At 38.1% G+C, this 23,909-nt stretch overlaps 1 protein-coding gene across 1 annotated transcript; it reads right to left on the reverse strand.

Moving 5' to 3' along the window:
• Positions 1-9,252: 9,252 nt before the first annotated feature.
• On the reverse strand, positions 9,253-18,902 carry LOC140889057 (uncharacterized). Its single transcript, XM_073296759.1, has 10 exons — positions 17,798-18,902; positions 17,501-17,653; positions 17,087-17,403; positions 16,754-16,966; positions 16,141-16,396; positions 15,595-15,993; positions 15,164-15,333; positions 14,843-15,028; positions 9,392-9,490; positions 9,253-9,279 (listed from the first exon to the last, which is right to left on the reverse strand). The coding sequence occupies exons 1-10, from the start codon at positions 18,900-18,902 to the stop codon at positions 9,253-9,255; spliced, it is 2,925 nt and encodes a 974-aa protein (XP_073152860.1).
• Positions 18,903-23,909: the final 5,007 nt, after the last annotated feature.

The following is a 23,909-nucleotide window of genomic DNA, read 5'->3' on the forward strand; positions in this document are numbered from 1 at the left end:
AATTCGGAATCAGGAAAATTTATTTTGACTTTAAAACGTGCAGAAATGGTTTCAGATGCACATTGGGAGAAATCGTTTCATCAATCCGAGCAACGATGAACTTTATATTAATTTCTGAAACAGCGGGCTTTGCGTTGTCGGGCCCCAGCTTATAATTAATGGGCCCTAAGGTGTTAGAGGCCTGCAAATAAATAAGTTATTATCATACAGAAATTAAACACAACAGGTCATAAATTTTGAGAGAAAATTTCGAAAACCCAAGACCCTTCTCAAAACCGATCGGACCCGTCCCCTCCCTTTGCTCTGCCCGAGAAAATTTCCTTCTGATGATTTATGAATCAGCGGTAAGGAATAACGAATCAAATTCGTGTAATCTCTTCGCAGAAAACTTCAGATAGATTTTCAAGTGCAATCTATCAGAGGGATTAAACCTCTGTTCGTGGAACCTGATTGAAGGCGTTCATCGGTTTTCAACGGAGAGACCAAACAAGAGCAGACTTGTTCTTTTGGTGTCCATTACTCTCGTATCGAGATTTTGAGGTAAATTTCTTTAACATGTTATTTTAAATTTTACACACAACGGAATCAATCGATGAACGGTTGATACCCATACCATCCCATGGAAACGTTCCATGAAAAATTTTTAAACTTCCGCTGCACCGGGTTATCAATCGTACTTGGTCTGGAAACTCTGCCAGATTCAAACAGATATGCAGTATGCAATGCAATCCTATTACATTGTGCTTCCAATTTACATTTCTTCTGTCTTTATTGTCTGCTGGGGCCCACCACCGTCTTCAAATCTTCATCTCCCACTAAATCTAATGTATTACAATAAATAACAATGACAAGTAGGGATACATTTTTAAGGGGTGGGAACGGGCCATAAACCAAGCCCACTTTTATTACATATGACAATTCATATTGGGCCATAAACCAGGCCCATTAATAAATCCAACAACAATAAAAACAAATGTAAATTCCTAACATACACCTACAAAATTGGTCATGGCAATCGATCATCCTTATCCAATAACATTTAATTCAAAATTAATTTATTGGATAACATGCAATGGCAATTTAAATTTAAAAGGATAAAATCATATTTCATATATAAAATCTTATTTTACATACAAAATCATATTTTATCTTTTTATCAAATAAAATCATATTTTATCTATAAAATCCAATTTTATACATAAAATCATATTTTACTCAATATATCCATAAGATCATATCTTATCATCAATTGTACCAAAAATAATTAATTTCAAAATTCAATTTAACGGATAAAATATATAAATTTTCCAAAAATTCAAATTTATCCAAAAATCAAATTTAAAATTTTCGGACTCGAACAATTTGATCCGACGCCTCGTGGACCAATCAAAAACAATTTTCGATCGGACCAAAAATAAAATTTTAACATATTAAAATTTAATTTAAAAATTAAAAAATTAATTTTTCCGCAGGCCGCCCGGGACATTCCCGGGCTGCCCGCGCCCCAAAAGGCTCTGGCTGGGCAGCCCGGCTGCCCCTAGGGCAGCGCCGTGCGCTGCCCCGGGCAGCGACCATCGCTGCCCCCCCCCCCCCGGGCAGCGATCCAATCGCTGCCCGGGTTTTGCCCGAAATTTTTTTTATTTTTATTTTTAAAATATTTATTTTGTTTCAAAAATCGAGGCTTAAAAATTTTTTGTACAATCGATTAATTTAATCGCTTGATCTGAGCAACCTGGCTCTGATACCACTGTTGGAGAACGAGGCGATCAGATCAATCAGAATTGATACCCGGTGCAACGGAAGTTTAAAAATTTTATATGGAACGATTCCATATTGGGTATCAAAACTTTTACGATTAAATTGTGTGTGTAAAAATTAAATAACAATTATAAATTTTTACCTCCAATCTCGAATCGAGATTTTGGACACCAACAGATTGCTCTGCTCTTGTTGTATATCCCTGGAACTGATGGACGAACTGTTCTTCAATCAGGTCCACGAACGGATATTTAATCCCTCTGATAGATTGCACTAGAAAATCTATCAGAAGTTTCTACGAAGAGATTAACGAATTTGATCCGTTAAACCAGACTGTAATTCAAAATTCACAGACTTGATTTTGCCGAGCAGAGGGGAAAGGGGGGCGGCCACTACTGAGAGAAAATCACTAGGTTTTCGAAAATTTGTGACCTGTTGTGTCTATTTCTGTACTGCAATAACTTATTTATAATGTAGGCTGCTAACAGCTTAGGGCCCATTAGTCATAAGTTCAAGCCCGACAAGCAAAGCCCGCATGTTCAGAAATTAATATAAAATTCATCATGACTCCGATTGATAAACCGATTTCACCAATGTGCACAGAAACCATTTCTGAACATTTTAAAGTCAAGATAAATTTTTCTGAATCCGAATTCAGTGGTTTCCAAAAATGCCCATCCCTATGTCATTTTAGGAAATCTTACTCCTCTACTCATAATTAAGAAGTCCAACTTCTTTGTTCATTAAATTTAAATCTTTAAATTTAACTATCTCAACGAGGATTAAAAATCCATTACTCTGTGTGACCCTCAATGGTTCAGGGATACAGCTAGCCGTGGGCTCACAATTCCTTGTGACTCGGAACAACAATTTCCGACTTGCCCATCGAATCATGGTAAGAGCGCCTAGCAACATCGCCCCATGATTCCCTAGGTATCACTGATAGTGCCTGCAAGAACCAATAGATTTTGGTTAGCGTACAGTATGGTCCCTTCATCCATATATCTTGATCGAATCAACAACCATTGGTATATCGAGAGTCGTTCGAGATTCGATAACTATGCAATACATCTTGAAGATCAAATAGTGACATCGCATGTGTTACTAAGAAACCATTTCTTAAAACACATCATGTACTCTGGCCAGAGATTCGTCACACTAATATCTCCTCAGATCGCATAGGATATCCACACTCGCAAGTATGTGGTGAATCCTTGACAACAAAGCATCGACTCCTATATGTGTTGTAACTGTACCCAATCCCGACACCTGATGACCCCAATAGAGTCGATAAACGAGTCAAAGCACAGTACTAGCATATAGAGTCTCAATGGTGTTTCAAGTACTAAGGACTAATGGTGTACAACCAAAACCGCGGACTTTATCCACTCGATAAGTGATAACCACTTGGAAAGTCCGGATAGGGTAGTTCGATTATTCATCGTATGAATATCCATTTGCATGCTTCGAACATCTCTATGTTCCTTACCAATGAAACGTGGTACTCTGCATCGCAAATGCTAGTCTCAAACTCGAGCGATCCTTATCCTTATTATCGGACGGCTCAATCGACTAGGAACAGTTTAGAATATACAGTGACTATAAGATGTATTTCATGATAGACATCCCCATGTTCTACCACATCTTACATACACTATAGTATATTCAAGGTCTTTATCAAAACAACAATAGTATATCACAATATAACAACATGAAGAAAGATAAAGTCATTGCCATTAATAAAAGTGTAAATTATATTAAACAAAAGATTGTTTATACAAAGAGTCATCAAAGCCCTTAGCCACAAGTTGGCTCACCGGGCACCTACCCTTTCATCTTCGCCATCAGAAAGCGAAGAGCTGCATGATCAGAATAAACAATGACTTTAGCACCAAGTAAATAAGAGAGAAATTTTTCTAATGCAAAAACTACAGCTAAAAGCTCCTTTTCAGTGGTGGAGTAGTTCCGTTGGTCATCATTCAGGATACGCGAAGCGTAGTATATAGCATGCGATGCTTTCCCAACTTTTTGGCCTAAAACAGCGCCAACTGCATAGTCACTTGCATCACACATAATCTCGAATGACTTGCTCCAATTCGGTGGCTGGATTATTGGTGCAGATGTCAAGGAATTTTTGAGTTTAGCAAAAGATGTTTTGCATGATTCATCAAACTCAAACGACACATCTTTTTGCAACAGTTTGCACATGGGGGATGCAATCTTGGCGAAGTCCTGAATGTACCTCCTGTAGAAACCTGCATGGCCAAGAAAAGAACGCACTTCCCGCACACATGTGGGATAAGGGAGAGACTGAATAATATCAATTTTAGCCTTATCTACCTCTATTCCCTTAGATGAAACGACATGCCCCAATACAAAACCTTGCCCAACCATAAAGTGATATTTTTCAGAATTTAAGACCAAGTTGGTTTCGACACACCTTTTAAGGACTAGCGCAAGGTTAGACAGACAGTTTTCGAATGAATCATCATAGACAGTAAAATCTTCCATGAAAACTTCTAAGATATGCTCAATGAAATCTGAAAAGATACTAACCATACACCGTTGGAAAGTGGCCGGCGCATTGCAGAGTCCAAAAGGCATTCGTCGATATGCAAAGGTGCCAAATGGGCAAGTGAATGTCGTCTTTTCCTGATCCTCTGGCGCGATAGCAATCTGAAAATAACCAGAATACCCATCAAGAAAATAATAGTAAGGGTGACACGCTAACCTTTCAATCATTTGATCAATAAAGGGTAAAAGAAAGTGGTCCTTTCGGGTTCCGACGTTCAGCTTCTATAATCAATGCAAACCCTCCACCCATTTTGAATACAGGTGGGAACCATCTCGTCATCCTTATTCTTCACCACAGTTATTCCGGTTTTCTTGGGTACCACTTGTACCGGACTGACCCACTGACTGTCAGAGATTGGGTTAGATGACCCCAACTTCAAGTATTTTCAAAATTTCAGCCTTGACTACCTCCATCATCGGTGGATTCTGCTTTCTTTGCGGCTGACATGAGGGATTCGCTCCTTCCTCCATCAAAATTCCGTGCATGCATGTAGAAGGACTAATTCCCTTGATGTCTTCTATGGTCCATCCAATAGCAGTCTTGTGCTCTTGCAATACTTTGACTAACTGTTCCTCTTGATCGGCTTCCAAACAATTTGAGATGATGACTGGTAATGTTTCTCCTTCTCCAAGGAAAACGTACTTAAGATGGTTTGGAAGCATCTTTAGTTCGATCTCTGGTTCCTGCAAAACAAATGGAAGGCGCCTAGTGTTGGAGATTGTTAGAGATAAATAAGATACATTACTTGACTGAGGTAGCTCAGGCGAATTGTTCAGAATTCGCTCAATCTCTTTTACTTCTTCATGGATTCCAATTCCATCATCCTGCTGAATGGGTGCAACGAGCGCCACTTCTAGATCATCTTTGCCTGCATACTCACAATAATCTTGGGCCAAATAATCCACAATATCAACAGAAAAAACGCAATCATCACTGTTAGGAAATTTCATGGCATCACAAATATTAAATTTCACAACCTCGCCATGAAATTACATAGTGAGTGTGCCACTGTGTACATCAATTTTAGTCATAGAAGTTTTCAATAATGGTCTGCCTAACAAAAAAGGACTATTATGATCACCGTTTTCCATGTCTAGCACATAAAAATCTGTAGGAAATACCAATTCATTTACTTGCACTAGCACATCTTCTACTACTCCCCTAGGGTATGCATTAGACCTATCAACTAGTTGAATAACAATACCAGTTTTGTTCAATGGACCAAGTTTCAAGGATGCATAGATAGAATATGGCATAACATTGATTGATGTTCCTAGATCTAACATGGTCTTCTCAAGTCTAACATTTCCTGTGGTACATGGGATAGAAAACATACCTGGATCCTTGCATTTTGCGGGTAATTTTCGTTGGATCACAGCAGATACGTTCTCACCAATGCAAGTTCCACTTTTTGACAACCCTTCAGTGTTTGCTTCCTCTTTGTTGTGCACAGTTCTTTCAAGAACTTCGTGTATCGAGGCACCTGCTTAATAACATCTAACAACGGAATATTCACCTCACATCTACGAAAAGTCTCATAAAGATCCTTTATCCCTTCATATTTTCTAAATTCCTTAAGTGCTAAGGGAAAAGGGGAAACATGCTTATATTCAAAAAGTGGAGGAAAGTTACCTCTTGGCGCGTCTCCCTTGGTTGCTTCGCCATCAGTCGCCTTCGGTTCTTCTTGTTTCTTCTCCTTGAGTGAAGCCTCCACTTATTTCTCCTTGATCTTCAACTCCTTCCCATTCCTTAGAGTGATTGCACTTGCATTTTATCTTGGGTTTGGAATTGGTTGAGAAGGTAAAGCATTGGAATGTTGTGCTTCTAGTTTATTAATGGCGATGGCGAGCTGTTCCATCTGGGTGTTCAAGTTTTGGATACTTTCTCTTGTTTCCTATTAAAAAGCTACAGTATTAGTTGCAAGATCCTTAACTATATTTTCAAGAAACTCACTTGGTGTTGCTATCTGAGGTCGCTGCTGTTGTTGAGGGTATGGTGGCCTATAAGCTTGATTGTGCGGTGGTGCTTGAGACCCCGATTGATTTGCTTGCGGGTTCCCATATCTTAAATTTGGATGATCCTTCCAACCAGGAATGTATGTGTTGGAATAGGGATCATATTTCCGCTGTGGTGGTCCAGGAAATCCTCCAGTAACATTGCATGTTCCACCGATTCTTCTTGAAGTATGGGACACATATCAGTAGCATGTCCCACAACATCACAAATCCCACATGATTTTGCAGTTTGTCCATTCCCTACAGCCATCTGACGCACAAGATATGTTAATTCAATTAATTGTTGTTCAAGGGAAGAGACATTTACCTCGATGTTCTTCTTTATTACATGCTCATTCCTGATGGTGCCAAATTGTTGAGAATTGGCAGCCATACTCTCTATCAGATTCCTCGCTTGTACCAGAGTTTTGTCCACAAAAACTCCTCCACTGGCTGTGTCTAGCATACTCCTGTCATGATGTAACAAACCTTCATAGCAAAATTGTATCAATTGATTTTAACTTATCTGGTGCTGCGGACAGCTAGCACAAAGCTTCTTGAACCGCTCCCAGTACTCGTGCAGTGATTCTCCGGAGTATTGCTTGATTCCATAGATTTCCTTCCGGATGTTTGTAGCTCTAGATGATGGGAAATATTTCTCCAGAAAGATCCTTTTCATCTCCATCCACGTTGTGATAGAACCAGAGGGCAAGTAATATTGTCAATCTTTAGCAGCACTCTTCAAAGAGAAAGGAAAAGCTCTCAGCTGAATTTGCTCATCTGTCACTCTATGGGGCTTCATACTCGTACAAACCACATGGAATTCCATCAAGTGTTTATTTGGGTCCTCACCTGCAAGACCATGAAAGGAAGGTAATAAGTGAATTAATCTAGATCTAAGCTCAAAAGTAGCATTATTTTCTAGTGTAGGAAAAGTAATGCATAAAGGTTATTGATTGGGATCAGGAGTGCCCAATTGTCTAAGACTCAGGTTTGCATTAGCAGCCATCTCTTCTTCTTCTGGAAATGCAGCTCGAGCAGCTGCCTCTTGTTGTTGTCTACGAAGTTCTCTCCTTCGCCTGTGCAAAGTTCTTTCAATCTCCGGATTGTAGAGAGTCTTCTTCAGCAAAATCACCTGAAAACATGAACAAGAGAGAACTAGAAACAAAGAAAAGAGACGAGAGTGAGATAAAACAGAACAAAATAAAAAGAAATAGAACACAATAAATTAAACACTGTTCCCCGACAACGACGCCAAAATTTGGTAGCGCTAAGTCGTGTCGCGCCCAAATTAACCCAACTCAAATTAACAATGAAAAATGTAGTAGTGCGAGTAGGGATCGTTCCCACGAGGAAAGATAAATTCACTGTGTTCTAAATAAACAAAGAGGGGATTTTGAAGTTTGAGATTAACTACTGAAAACTTTAAACAATTAAAACAAATTTGATCACTAGCATGCAAGATTGAAAATTAAAATAGAGAAATCTATAAGAGACGAGACTTGGTATCGGTCAACTACACCCTTGATAATCATTCATTCAATCATCGATTCCCAAAAAAAATAATTAATCCTATCAAATATTCATCATTGAAAATCAAATTCCTGTTTCACCTTAATTTAGTTAATTAGAAAACAGCATTCTAAATTAAACCTTACCAATAAATTAACCCAGATTCCAGCGATCTAGATTTAAATTTACGGTAGCATTCAAACTAGTAAAACTGACGAACCTAGACAACACAAACACCAACGGCTGTATTTAGCCTAGTTAATAGTTGATCCTACAATTTAATAAATTCAACAGCAGAAAATATTAATCATAGTTGCTTCGCAAATTAGTTAATTCAAACAATTACGGATTTGAATTCTAATTTAGCTATCGTTTGCAAAACAAAATCCTAAGATGGCCAATCCTAAAATCTCCCATACAAACATGAAATAAAACAGATCAAATATTGATACTTAATAAGGATTAAACACTACAAATCCAATCTCATGAATAAATTATATCAAAGTTTCGTCTCCCTCAACCAAGTATACAGGTTTAGCTACAACAATTCATCACAAAATCAATAAAAATTCAAAGAAGAGAAGAAAACTCGAGAGAAAATTGAAAGAACAAAACCTAGCCGCCTTAGAGGTTGTCAAAAATCTGATAATAATCCCTTGAAAACGGAATTAAAAGCCTAATAAAGCCTAGAGTCTAAAATAACAAAGTTTCCAAAATTAAAATAAAATTCCCGAACAGCCTAGCGCGCTCGAGCGCAGGAGTTCATCCGCTCGAGCGCACTCAAAATGTCGATCCTACTGTTTTGAAACTTCTCGGCCGCGCTCGATTGCGCGAGTACATCCGCTCGAGCGCGCAGAAAATAGAGTGCCCACTGCCTTCATAATTTAGATGCCGCGCTCGATCCTATGAGTACGTGGGATCGAGCGCATGAAAATTCACCAACAATCTGTCCTTTTTTTCTTCAACTTTAAATCTCCTACACATTAAACCCGGTAGTATGTTATGAATGTAAATGCATGCAAAAGACAAAACTAAAATAAAACATGAACAAAAACAAATAAATCCATGCGAACTACTAACAAAATAACGACAAAATATGCAAAAAAAACACGACTATCAGTTGTCGTAGGGGGTTAAAAATTGTTGTAACTGATGATGTTGTTAAAAGTACGCCCTACGACAACGGATTTTATCCGTTTTTGTTTCTCTCAATGATTGTCATAGGGGCAATCCGTTGTCTTTGAGGGAAATGACAACGGATTTTATCCGTTGTCGTAGGGGCGTGCTTTTAACAACACAATCAGTTACAACAGTTTTAGACCTCGTACAAAAACGAATTTTGTCCGTTATCGTTTTTCATATAAAAAACAAAAAAAAATTAAAAAATAATATACAATTTTTTAGTATTACAAATCACTCGAAATTAAATTCTAATGCACACTGCAGAAAAATACAAAAAAAGTTCAGAAAGTAGGGACTAGAGGCGTGAACAAAGCATATAACTGTACAAGTAGATTGATGCAAATCATATTCTGAACTTAACATGCAAAACCCAAACACATTCAGGTCGGCCCTGTACTTCGCCCACCCCCTGGTAAAGCCAGCCATCACCTCCAGAAGCTATCCATAATGCAACGCCTATATTCAGGTCCTGAAAAAAGAATTAATAACAATGACAGATTTTAATCAAAAACTATTTTTTCTTGATTTCATCCTTCCACTTGATCTAATCAAGATGATAGGTACTGAGAATATTCATAAGACATTTAATCCCATAAAACACGAACTAGACTTATGATGATAAATACTGAATACCTTCAGACGAAGATAATTAATCCCATAAAAAAGTTCTTCTAAGTTTTAACTCAATTTTATTTTTTGCCCAAACCTGGAATAAAACTTAAAGAAGTCATAGATAGCAGGAAAAAACTACACTGAGATTGTTTCTTACCCTGTATCTACGATTTATTTTTTAAAAAAAGATAAACAGCTCAATTGAGAAGCACTTGTATCTTGAGACACAACAAATTGAAATAACCCAAACGTAAAAACAATGTTTACCTGATTTTGTTATTCTTTTTCCTTGATAAAACTATTTTTTACCTTTAGCATTTTACAAAATTTTATGTACTCCTAAAAATAAACATTTTTTAATCTCATATCACAACACTTAACAACCAAATAGACCTGTGTAGATTTTCTAGTCAAAATGTTTTTTTAAAAAAATTCAAATAAATTGAAATAAGAAAACAAAAGCACTATTGGCCCCGAGTAGACCTAATATCGTCAAAATATACCGCATGTCAAATTTAATGGCAGGAAAGGAACAAAAGATGAAAATCCTGAAAGGGATTCAATACGCAGCTGATAAGCGTGTTTTGTGTGCATATTTTTGGTGTTATATTGTTGTGTATTTGTGCGCCCGAGCGAGTGATGCATTAAGAGGAATTCGGGCAGAAATTATCTCGCTAGAGCGCATGTTTACGCGCTCTAGCGAGAAAAGTGGATCTAGAAAATGTTCGTAACAGAGGTTGTCTCGCTAGGGCACATGTTTGCGCGCTCTAGCGAGAATGATGCACAGACAATTTAAATATGTAAACTCTTGCTCGGATTGGAGATTATCTTTTAAAAATCCTTGGGCACTTTAATACCAAATTTTCCATCAGATAAAGGGTTACAGAAGGAGTTTGAAGGCAAGGAGGCGGCGGCTACAACTTCACCGGAAATTATGTTCTTCTTCTTTTCTTTATTTTTGAATTTTAGTTGATGTTTTGGATTGAAAAACTTCTGTTGGGAATTATGTTAGACATTGAGCAGTTCTTTCTTTTTGATCAAGGCCACGTGATTGGGCCGAACAAATTCATGTAGAAAACGTGGATGTTTATTTGGGATTTTTCAGATTTGATTTGATTTTATTGATTGTTAGATTTATTTTTGTCTTGTGAATATCTTGATCAACTGTTTTGTTGCATGTTAATTGGTCCTAAGTCGATAGAGGAGGGATTGATTTTGATCACTTTAACAATCAACACATGGTAAAACCGACTAGAAATAGTATTCGGTTTCAGTGTGCGGTTTAGGTGAAAACTGAATTTTCACAAATATTTAATGCATTCAAATTTGATTAGAATTATGAAAATTTAATCTGTCAATATTTGAATAGGTTTGATTGTTCTAGAAATATACATGTAAACAATTTAGGAAAATTCCCGTAATCTAAGATTAACTCTAAATCCCAAAGAGACTACATGTTACATGAATTGTTTGGTACCTACGTGTATCCTTGATCGAACTTTTCTTGCATTTGAATTCAACCAAAATTTTCTTGTTGCGTTTTATTTAATTTAGTTTTATTTGCAAATTTATTTATTAGTTTAAAATCTGAAATTACTCATATAGGCTAGTCTAGATTAAGTAGAAATAATTATATTTTGATAGTTACAAAATAACAGTCCCTGTGGGTTCGACATCTGATTTTTATTTACTATCTATAACTTGATCTGGTGAGCTTGGCAGTAGATTTTTAATCAAACCAATTTAAGCGGTCAAGTTTTTGGCGCCGTTGCCGGGGACTGTTAGTGATATCAGAATTTTTATTTCACTTGAAATTAGACTTTATTTTAATTTAGTTCATTAAATTCTGAATTCTCTTCTTTTCTTGGTATTGATTTTCAGGTACTATATGTTGTGCATGCATAGCATTCGATCTGGGGAGCTTCTACCAATTGATTTAGAGATCGAACGCACGCTCAACAAGATCCGAAAGGCCACGAGATCTATCAATCTTGAACTTGAGACAGAATCTGACTCGAAGGAAGATATGGCAGACAACAGAATTGTTCTTGACTTAATTCGTCCACCCACTGAAGGCTCTGGCTCTAGCATTCTTCGCCCTGCTGTGGAGGCAAATAACTTTGAATTGAAGCCTTCGATTATTCAGATGATTCAGTTGCAAGCATGATTTGGTGGCTCATCTTTGGAAGACCCCTACGCTCATCTGGAGCGTTTTCTGTCGATATGCGACACTTTTAAGACTAATGGGGTAACAACTAATGTAGTGCGACTGTGGTTATTCTCATTCTCTCTACAAGGCGAAGCTATGGAGTGGCTGTATGAACTACCTACGTGTAACGCCCTCAACCGATGAAGATGTTACAAAACTAACATAACCTTACGATAACGCGGAAAAGAAATTATTTTTTTTTTTTGAAAGATGTATGCATACATCAAACCTTACTTAAAACATTTCAGAATAGTTTACAAACCAAATCCAAACCTTAAAATTTATAAAACTTGTTTACAACCTTAAAATACATCATAAAGTTGCAAATAGCTCAAGACATAGCATATCACACTCAACACATAACACACTCATGCATCGCCCGTCGGTCCGACTCCTGGCTCTTCATGTCCGACATTAAACTCGTCGACATATGCATAAATGTCACCCTCATTACCTGCACCATTCAAGTATAGTGAGTCTAAAGACTCAGCAAGTATATGCAGTAAAAATCGTGAGATTTCAAATATCATTTAAACGTAACATAACATAACATAAACTCATCATTTGGTGACGAATTATGCGAAATTGTGGCAACCGTCATAATGGGCACATTCATCCTTTTCTTGTTGATCAACAAGAATATGGCACTAAGCCTCATAACATTCGTTCTTTGGAAAGGCCCTCTCCGGAGCTCATCCCGGAGCACCAGTCCCGTGTACTTATCTATCTCATGAGCCATGTTTGGAAAGGCCCTCTCCGGAGCCCAAACCGGAGCACCAATCCCGTGTTTGCCACCACAAAGACACATAAGACATCAAAATCTTTTCATGCATCAACATATCATATCATGATTCATCTTAACATCATTCGTCATATCATTTCATTCATTATGAAACATCATTGTTTCATCGTAAATTCCGTCATAACTTTCATTTCATGAACATAAAACTTTACTCCATTACTTCATGCATGTCATAGATAATAAAAATCATACTTTCATATTGAACATAGGTTTCATGAATGAAACATAGACATTTACATGCATCACATAGCGTAATCGATCCACGTAAGTCGTTCTTGTCGTTCTTGACTTAAAACTTGAAACTTTTTTCATAAAAACTCTTAAATATATTTTATAAGCCTTTGAAGATCATAATTATGAATTTAGGACCCTAAAATATCATAAACAAATCATGAATTTCGAGTGAAAGGCGCGGCCGCTCAACTTCTAGGCGCGGGCGCACCTGACCTGCGCAAATGGTTCATCTTGATTGCTCCGAAACTCTATTTGTAAGTTAGAATTTGAAAAAGTGGTAAACATAAAAGTTGTAGCTCTGGATCTTGGATTTCTAATGCCAAAAACCGCACCTCAATTGAAGTTTTCAGTAAAAGGTTATGCTCATTCTCCCCAAATGTGTCACTGCCGGGAAATCAAAACACTCTACACACTTTGGGGTGATTTTGACCAATCTTCCAAAATTATTTTGACAAAACTCAAAACATGAAAGTTGTAGATAAATAAGCTAGCTTTCAAATAGATTTGGCCTCATATCATTTGGATTACTACCCTAATTGTTATCCTCAAAATCATAACAAGTATAGGTAATCTGGTGCCACCAAACACAATTTCAACACTTCAAACTTCAAACATAAACTTCTTTTAATCAAAATCCTAACTACATAAATCATCAAAGCTCATTTTCTTGTAATTGAACATGGTTTAACTAACTTCAAAACATTAAAATCTTAAAAGAACATGAACCTCTTGAATCAACTCAAGTACTTGACAAGAACAACCTACGCTTCACGATCTCGTAAAATCATAACTTCATGCTCTTGAAATTCATGAAAATCATGCATAAATATCTCAACACACAACAATTCATATCAAAATACATAATATCTTGAATGGGTTTCAAAATCTTTTAAATTTGTACTTGCCTTGAAATGAAGACGAAGTTGATTCGGATTCTTGGCAACGAGCTAACCACACCAAGAACGAGATTTTGAACTTTGGCTTGTGACTTTCTTGAAGAACCGTGAAGGTTCAATAAAGAAACAAGAAGGAGAAGATGATAGAATGGAGAGAAGGGGAAAGAATCGTGTAGAGGATAGGGAAGAAGAGAGTCAAGGGAACAAGGGGACATGGGAAGTAATGGGGTGGGGAACCGGGTAGATAGATAGGATAATGATCATTCAATACATAATGTGTGTACATCTCTAAAACGCAGTCAGTCACCCATCCCGACTCGTCTGATAAAAATACCATCACCCTACTCATGCATCAAAAACATATCAATATTATACTTAAAACGTTCGTAAAAATACGCTCTATCATCTCGTTCGTAGGTTAGCCTCGTCCCATGATTCCAAAATCAAACTCGACCTGAAACCATTAACTTAATCGAAAGCGTTAAATATAAAATAATTATATCATGAAATCATAATCATTAAATCATAACTTAAACAATTTATGGCATAAAATCATAAAAATTATTTTAAAATCATCGTAAGTGAGTTTAGTGGATTTGGACCTTACAACTCTACCCTCCTTAAAAGAATTTTGCCCTCAAAATTCGACTCACCAAATAATTCTGGGTATCGGCTACGCATATCTTGTTCAGTCTCCCAAGTAGCCTCTTCCACAAATTGATTGCGCCATAAGACCTTTACCATCTTGATCTCTTTGTTTCTCAACTTTCGGACTTGTGTATCCAAAATTTGGATAGGTACCTCTTCATATGACAAGTCTGGCGTCCACTGAACTGGTTCATGACGAATGACATGGGAAGGATTTGAGATATACTTCCTCAACATCGAGACATGGAAGACGTCGTGTACTCCTTCTAGATTTGGAGGCAATGCTAATCGATAGGCTCTTTCTCCAATCTTGTCTAGGATCTCGAAAGTCCCTATATATCTCGGACTCAGCTTTCCTTTCTTCCCAAATCTCAAAACTCCTTTCCAAGGTGACACTTTCAAGAACACATGATCACCTACCTGAAACTCCAAGTCTCTACGCCTCTTATCGGCGCAGCTTTTCTGTCGACTCTGTGCTGTCAACATTATGTCCTTGACTTTTGCTATCATGTCGATTGTCTGTTGCACTATTTCTGGTCCCAATACAGCTCTTTCTCCCACTTCATCCCAATGCAATGGAGTCCTACACTTTCTCCCATACAAAGCCTCATAAGGAGCCATTCCAATAGTAGCTTGATAACTATTGTTATATGTGAACTCCACTAAAGGCAATTTCGATTCCCAATTTCCTCCGAAGTCAATCATGCAAGCCCTAAGTAAATCCTCCAGTATCTGAATCACTCGCTCAGATTGTCCATCTGTTTGTGGATGAAAAGCTGTACTGAAGGCTAACTTTGTCCCCAATCCATGATGTAGACTCTTCCAAAAGTTTGATGTGAACCTGGGATCCCTGTCAGAGACTATCCTTGCTGGAACTCCATGCAATCTAACTACCTCTCGAATATACAACTCTGCATATTGATTCATCGAGAAGTTGTTTCTAACTTGTAAAAAGTGAGCTGACTTCGTCAACCTATCAACTATTATCCATATTGAATTCATTCTTCGTTGTGTAATTGGCAGTCCAATCACAAAGTCCATGGTGACATCTTCCCATTTCCAAGTGGGAATGTGTAATGGTTTCAGAAGTCCTGCTGGCCTTTGATGTTCAACTTTGACCTATTGACATGTCAAACATTCGCTAACAAACTTAACGATGTCTTTCTTCATACCTGGCCACCAGTATAGCATCTGTAAATCCTTGAACATCTTTGTACTCCTTGGATGAATAGAATATGGTACAGTGTGAGCCTCAGTCATCACATCTTCCCTCAGTAAATCTACTGCTGGTACCCACTTTCTCCCTTTGTGATGCACGATCCCATCCTTCACTGTATATAATGCACCCCCTTTAGCTTCATCTTTAAGTTTCCAAGTTAATAATTGCTGGTCTGAAGCCTGACCTATTCGAATCTTGTCGAGCAAACTTGGAACCATTGTTAAGGCTGATAGGGCACAAACTTCCATCGGCTCAACTACTTCCAATCTGAGTCTTTCAAAATCTGCAATCAACTCTTGTTGAGTTGTCATTCTGTTCAAGGTTGCAGATTTACGACTCAAAGCATCTGCTACTACATTAGATTTACCCGGATGGTAGCTAATATTACAGTCATAATCTTTCACCAATTTGAGCCATCTTCTCTGCCTCATGTTCAACTCCTTCTGGGTGAAGAAGTACTTCAAACTCTTATGATCAGTGAAAATCTGACACTTCTCACCATAAAGGTAATGTCTCCATAGTTTGAGTGCGAAGACAACTGCTGCCAATTCAAGGTCATGGGTAGGGTAATTCTTTTCATGAATCTTCAACTGTCGTGAAGCATATGCTATCACCTTTCCATCTTGCATCAAGACAGCCCCTAATCCACTCTTGGAAGCATCTGTATAAATTACGAATCGACCTGTTCCTTCTGGTATGGCTAGTACTGGTGTTGTCATCAACTTTTTCTTTAACACTAAAAAGCTTTTCTCACACTGATTAAACCATTAAAACTTCACATTTTTTCAAGTTAATGACGTTAGTGGCAGCGCTATCTTGGAGAAATCCTGAATGAATCTCCTATAGTAACCCGCTAATCCCAAGAAACTCCGTATCTCTGTAGCATTCTTTGGAGTAACCCAATTTTTAATTGCTTCTATCTTTGCTGGATCAACCTCTATTCCCTTAGCCGAAACTATGTGACCCAAAAATGCAATCTGTTCCAGCCAAAATTCACACTTACTGAACTTAGCAAACAATTGTTTTTCTTTCAGAATCTGCAAGACTGTAGTTAGATGCTGACGATGCTCATCTGAACTACGAGATTATATCAGTATGTAATCTATGAATACTGTGACAAACTGATCTAAGAAAGCCTGAAACACTCTGTTCATAAGATCCATGAATACTGCCGGTGCATTGATAACTCCAAATGGCATGACTAAAAACTCGTAGTGGCCATAACGAGTCCTGAAAGACGTCTTATGAATATCTTCATCTTTCACCTTCAATTGGTTATAACCTGATCTCAAATCGATCTTGAAGAATACTACTGCCCCTTGTAACTGATCAAACAAATCATCAATCCTTGGCAGTGGATATTTGTTCTTCACTGTTACTCGATTCAACTCTCTATAATCGATGCACAGTCTCATAGACCCATCTTTCTTCTTGACAAACAATACCGGTGCACCCCAAGGCGATATACTCAGTCTAATAAAGCCTTTATTGAGTAGCTCTTGTAGTTGCTCCTTCAATTCTTTCATATCAGTCAGTGCTAATCTGTATGGTGCTTTGGAAGCTGGTTGGGTTCCGGGCATTAATTCAATCCCAAATTCTACCTCCCTAGCTGGAGGTAATCCTGCAATATCATCAGGAAATACTTTTGGGAAATCTCTCACTACCTCGACGTCTTCAAGTTTCGGTCGAGGTAATTCTTGGTCGCAAGTGACACTTGCGAGGAAACCTTCACATCCTTTATTCAACAGTTGCCATGCCTTACCTACTGAAATTAAAAAGAGATGAATTATTTTTCGGTGTGGCATGGAATAGAAACGTTTCTCCATCCTTAGTTTTCAAGGAAACCGTCCTCCATTTACAGTCTATGGTATCCTCGTAACAAGACAACCAATCCATACCAAATATCACGTCAAAGTCCGACATTTTGAGGATAATAAGATCAGCATACAACTCATGACCTTGCATCTGTATACTGCATCCTCTGATAATCAAATCACTACTCAATTCTTCCCCTGAAGGCAAAGATATACTAAACCCCGAAATTGACTTATCCGGTACCAAACCCGATTTATTAACAAATTCAACAGATATGAATGAATATGTAGCTCCAGTATCAATTAAGATATGAGCAGGAATACTGGAAACATTAATCATACCTATGACGATGGCTGAGTTTGTGTCCACTTGCTCATGAGTCATGGCAAACACTCGGCCTTTGGCCGGTCCTCTTTGTTGGGGACATTCCTTTGCAAAATGTCCTGGTTGTTTGCACAAGTAACATACACCAGTTCCCATCATACATTGGCCTGAATGAAGTTTTCCACATTTTTGACAAGCTGTTGGTGCATTTTCCGGCTTTGGTGCTGGCAGAGCCAACTGTTTCTGCCCTTGAGGTCGAGGCTGTTGTTGTTGGTACGGTCGGTGTTGGGGAGGGGCTTGGTACGGCCTCTTTCTGTTAGAATTTCCTTGTTGGTCTCGACCCTGATAGTTAGATCTCTTTGCCTGTGACTCTTTGATAATATCGTTTCTGTCCTTTTCGGACAGCATGGCCTGATCTACCGCTTCTTTGTAATTTTTCGCTCCACTTAGTCTAACATCCTTTCTGATTAAGGCATTCAACCCTTCTGTAAAGTGTTTCAACTCTTCAGCAGGGTCACCAGAAATCATCGGTACAAAGTATCTTCCCCTTTCAAACTTCTTTACATACTCCGCAATTGACATGTTTCCTTGACGGATCTCCAAAAACTCTCTAGCCAACCTGTTTCGGGTGCTCACCGTGAAATATTTGCCGTAGAACACATCCTTGAATCCATTCCAAGTAAGGGTGGTTAGGTTCAACGCTGCTTTGGCTCCATTCCACCAAACACGAGCGTCATCACGGAACATATAGGTAGCACATCTCAATCTATCCGCATCCGTGATCTGCATGAATTCAAAAGCAGTCTCTATAGCTTGGAACCATTGTTCCGCAATCAAAGGATCAGTCTCTCCTTTGAACTCAGGTGGTCCCAACTCTAAGAACCTTTTGTAGATAGGGTTTTGATTAGCCGCAGGATGGTTATTTCCGGCATTAGCTATTTGGGCTTGAAGCAACTGTTGGATTTGAGCTCCCTGAGCACGGCTTTGCTCTTGAAGCAGAGCAGTTAATCTCGCCAAAAACTGGTTGTTTTGATTGTTCTCACTATCTAGTCCGCAATCATTATGGTTGTTGTTAGCGGCATTGGCGTTGGCGTTGGTGTTATTTCCCCTACGTGATGCCATAGTCCTAAAGTCCAATATTATCCACACCGCTCAGTCACGATTCAATACCTAAATATACTTTAACATGTAACATGCATACAATATCTCATCGCATTATCATACACATAATCGAATAAACATCATAACTTACAGACATGAAGACTGAGCGTTGGAGTCGTGGCGAGTATGCATGAATATTTCAAGAAAACTCAGAGCGAACTGCTCTGATACCAAACTGTAACGCCCTCAACCGATGAAGATGTTACAAAACTAACATAACCTTACAATAACGCGGAAAAGAAATTATTTTTTTTTATTTTGAAAGATGTATGCATACATCAAACCTTACTTAAAACATTTCAGAATAGTTTACAAACCAAATCCAAACCTTAAAATTTATAAAAATTGTTTACAACCTTAAAATACATCATAAAGTTGCAAATAGCTCAAGACATAGCATATCACACTCAACACATAACACACTCATGCATCGCCCGTCGGTCCGACTCCTTGCTCTTCTTCATGTCCGACATTAAACTCGTCGACATATGCATAAATGTCACCCTCATTACCTGCACCATTCAAGTATAGTGAGTCTAAAGACTCAGCAAGTATATGCAGTAAAAATCGTGAGATTTCAAATATCATTTAAACGTAACATAACATAACATAAACTCATCATTTGGTGACGAATTATGCGAAATTGTGGCAACCATCATAATGGGCACATTCATCCTTTTCTTGTTGATCAACAAGCATATGGCACTAAGCCTCATAACATTCGTTCTTTGGAAAGGCCCTCTCCGGAGCTCATCCCGGAGCACCAGTCCCGTGTACTTATCTGTCTCATGAGCCATGTTTGGAAAGGCCCTCTCCGGAGCCCAAACCGGAGCACGAATCCCGTGTTTGCCACCACAAAGACACATAAGACATCAAAATCTTTTCATGCATCAACATATCATATCATGATTCATCTTAACATCATTCATCATATCATTTCATTCATTATGAAACATCATTGTTTCATCGTAAATTCCGTCATAACTTTCATTTCATGAACATAAAACTTTACTCCATTACTTCATGCATGTCATAGATAATAAAAATCATACTTTCATATTGAACATAGGTTTCATGAATGAAACTTAGACATTTACATGCATCACATAGCGTAATCGATCCACGTAAGTCGTTCTTGTCGTTCTTGACTTAAAACTTGAAACTTTTTTCATAAAAACTCTTAAATATATTTTATAAGCCTTTGAAGATCATAATTATGAATTTAGGACCCTAAAATATCATAAACAAATCATGAATTTCGAGTGAAAGGCGCGGCCGCTCAACTTCTAGGCGCGGGCGCACCTGACCTGCGCAAATGGTTCATCTTGATTGCTCCGAAACTCTATTTTTAATTTAGAATTTGAAAAAGTGGTAAACATAAAAGTTGTAGCTCTGGATCTTGGATTTCTAATGCCGAAAACCGCACCTCAATTGAAGTTTGCAGTAAAACGTTATGCTCATTCTCCCCAAATGTGTCACTGCCGGGAAATCAAAACACTCTACACACTTTGGGGTGATTTTGACCAATCTTCCAAATAAAATTGGCCTCATATCATTTGGATTACTACCCTAATTGTTATCCTCAAAATCATAACAAGTATAGGTAATCTGGTGCCACCAAACACAATTTCAACACTTCAAACTTCAAACATAAACTTCTTTTAATCAAAATCCTAACTACATAAATCATCAAAGCTCATTTTCTTGTAATTGAACATGGTTTAACTAACTTCAAAACATTAAAATCTTAAAAGAACATGAACCTCTTGAATCAACTCAAGTACTTGACAAGAACAACCTACGCTTCACGATCTCGTAAAATCATAACTTCATGCTCTTGAAATTCATGAAAATCATGCATAAATATCTCAACACACAACAATTCATATCAAAATACATAATATCTTGAATGGGTTTCAAAATCTTTTAAATTTGTACTTGCCTTGAAATGAAGACGAAGTTGATTCGGATTCTTGGCAACGAGCTAACCACACCAAGAACGAGATTTTGAACTTTGGCTTGTGACTTTCTTGAAGAACCGTGAAGGTTCAATAAAGAAACAAGAAGGAGAAGATGATAGAATGGAGAGAAGGGGAAAGAATCGTGTAGAGGATAGGGAAGAAGAGAGTCAAGGGAACAAGGGGACATGGGAAGTAATGGGGTGGGGAACCGGGTAGATAGATAGGATAATGATCATTCAATACATAATGTGTGTACATCTCTAAAATGCAGTCAGTCACCCATCCCGACTCGTCTGATAAAAATACCATCCCCCTACTCATGCATCAAAAACATATCAATATCATACTTAAAACGTTCGTAAAAATACGCTCTATCATCTCGTTCGTAGGTTAGCCTCGTCCCATGATTCCAAAATCAAACTCGACCTGAAACCATTAACTTAATCGAAAGCGTTAAACATAAAATAATTATATCATGAAATCATAATCATTAAATCATAACTTAAAAAATTTATGGCATAAAATCATAAAAATTATTTTAAAATCATCGTAAGTGAGTTTAGTGGATTTGGACCTTACAACTCTACCCTCCTTAAAAGAATTTTGTCCTCAAAATTCGACTCACCAAATAATTCTGGGTATCGGCTACGCATATCTTGTTCAGTCTCCCAAGTAGCCTCTTCCACAAATTGATTGCGCCATAAGACCTTTACCATCTTGATCTCTTTGTTTCTCAACTTCCGGACTTGTGTATCCAAAATTTGGATAGGTACCTCTTCATATGACAAGTCTGGCGTCCACTGAACTGGTTCATGACGAATGACATGGGAAGGATTTGAGATATACTTCCTCAACATCGAGACATGGAAGACGTCGTGTACTCCTTCTAGATTTGGAGGCAATGCTAATCGATAGGCTCTTTCTCCAATCTTGTCTAGGATCTCGAAAGTCCCTATATATCTCGGACTCAGCTTTCCTTTCTTCCCAAATCTCAAAACTCCTTTCCAAGGTGACACTTTCAAGAACACATGATCACCTACCTGAAACTCCAAGTCTCTACGCCTCTTATCGGCGCAGCTTTTCTGTCGACTCTGTGCTGTCAACATTATGTCCTTGACTTTTGCTATCATGTCGATTGTCTGTTGCACTATTTCTGGTCCCAATACAGCTCTTTCTCCCACTTCATCCCAATGCAATGGAGTCCTACACTTTCTCCCATACAAAGCCTCATAAGGAGCCATTCCAATAGTAGCTTGATAACTATTGTTATATGTGAACTCCACTAAAGGCAATTTCGATTCCCAATTTCCTCCGAAGTCAATCATGCAAGCCCTAAGTAAATCCTCCAGTATCTGAATCACTCGCTCAGATTGTCCATCTGTTTGTGGATGAAAAGCTGTACTGAAGGCTAACTTTGTCCCCAATCCATGATGTAGACTCTTCCAAAAGTTTGATGTGAACCTGGGATCCCTGTCAGAGACTATCCTTGCTGGAACTCCATGCAATCTAACTACCTCTCGAATATACAACTCTGCATATTGATTCATCGAGAAGTTGTTTCTAACTGGTAAAAAGTGAGCTGACTTCGTCAACCTATCAACTATTATCCATATTGAATTCATTCTTCGTTGTGTAATTGGCAGTCCAATCACAAAGTCCATGGTGACATCTTCCCATTTCCAAGTGGGAATGTGTAATGGTTTCAGAAGTCCTGCTGGCCTTTGATGTTCAACTTTGACCTGTTGACATGTCAAACATTTGCTAACAAACTTAACGATGTCTTTCTTCATACCTGGCCACCAGTATAGCATCTGTAAATCCTTGAACATCTTTGTACTCCTTGGATGAATAGAATATGGTACAGTGTGAGCCTCAGTCATCACATCTTCCCTCAGTAAATCTACTGCTAGTACCCACTTTCTCCCTTTGTGATGCACGATCCCATCCTTCACTGTATATAATGCACCCCCTTTAGCTTCATCTTTAAGTTTCCAAGTTAATAATTGCTGGTCTGAAGCCTGACCTATTCGAATCTTGTCGAGCAAACTTGGAACCATTGTTAAGGCTGATAGGGCACAAACTTCCATCGGCTCAACTACTTCCAATCTGAGTCTTTCAAAATCTGCAATCAACTCTTGTTGAGTTGTCATTCTGTTCAAGGTTGCAGATTTACGACTCAAAGAATCTGCTACTACATTAGCTTTACCCAGATGGTAGCTAATATTACAGTCATAATCTTTCACCAATTTGAGCCATCTTCTCTGCCTCATGTTCAACTCCTTCTGGGTGAAGAAGTACTTCAAACTCTTATGATCAGTGAAAATCTGACACTTCTCACCATAAAGGTAATGTCTCCATAGTTTGAGTGCGAAGACAACTGCTGCCAATTCAAGGTCATGGGTAGGGTAATTCTTTTCATGAATCTTCAACTGTCGTGAAGCATATGCTATCACCTTTCCATCTTGCATCAAGACAGCCCCTAATCCACTCTTGGAAGCATCTGTATAAATTACGAATCGACCTGTTCCTTCTGGTATGGCTAGTACTGGTGTTGTCATCAACTTTTTCTTTAACACTAAAAAGCTTTTCTCACACTTATTAGACCATTAAAACTTCACACTTTTTCAAGTTAATGACGTTAGTGGCAGCGCTATCACAATCTTGAAGATGAGGATGAGCCATTAATTCTATCAACTGACCAGCAGACTACTTTACTAAAAGACTTATCTCCTCACATTCCTACTATTCCAAAACTCACGGAATCAGGGAAACAATCATTGTCTCTAGAAATTCCACCTTTCATTGCTGACATTATTCACAAACGGTCACTGGCTCTCATCATGCATCCTCAACAGCTTAGGATAGATAGCCCAGTATTTCCAGCATCTTTCTTTAGTAAGACTGAAAGTCAACTTCAAGGATCTGACTTATCCAGCTCAATTGAGGAAGCAACCAAGCCATCCAGTGTAATTGATGTTTTACAACCTAAACTCCTTACTGCAACTGA

This window comes from Henckelia pumila, chromosome 3 (assembly GCF_033568475.1).
Source record: "Henckelia pumila isolate YLH828 chromosome 3, ASM3356847v2, whole genome shotgun sequence".
Lineage (NCBI taxonomy): Eukaryota > Viridiplantae > Streptophyta > Magnoliopsida > Lamiales > Gesneriaceae > Henckelia > Henckelia pumila.

Bases quoted from the DNA above. Each gene is read 5' to 3' on its own strand.
- LOC140889057 (XM_073296759.1), bottom strand. From the start codon at position 18,902: ATGGCATCACGTAGGGGAAATAACACCAACGCCAACGCCAATGCCGCT. The intron at 17,654-17,797 runs GTATGATTAATG...CTTTGCCTTCAG, and splicing joins AAACTCAGCCATCGTCATAG to GGGAAGAATTGAGTAGTGAT. The intron at 15,994-16,140 runs GTGAGAAGTGTC...AATCTAATGTAG, and splicing joins ATGGAGACATTACCTTTATG to TAGCAGATGCTTTGAGTCGT.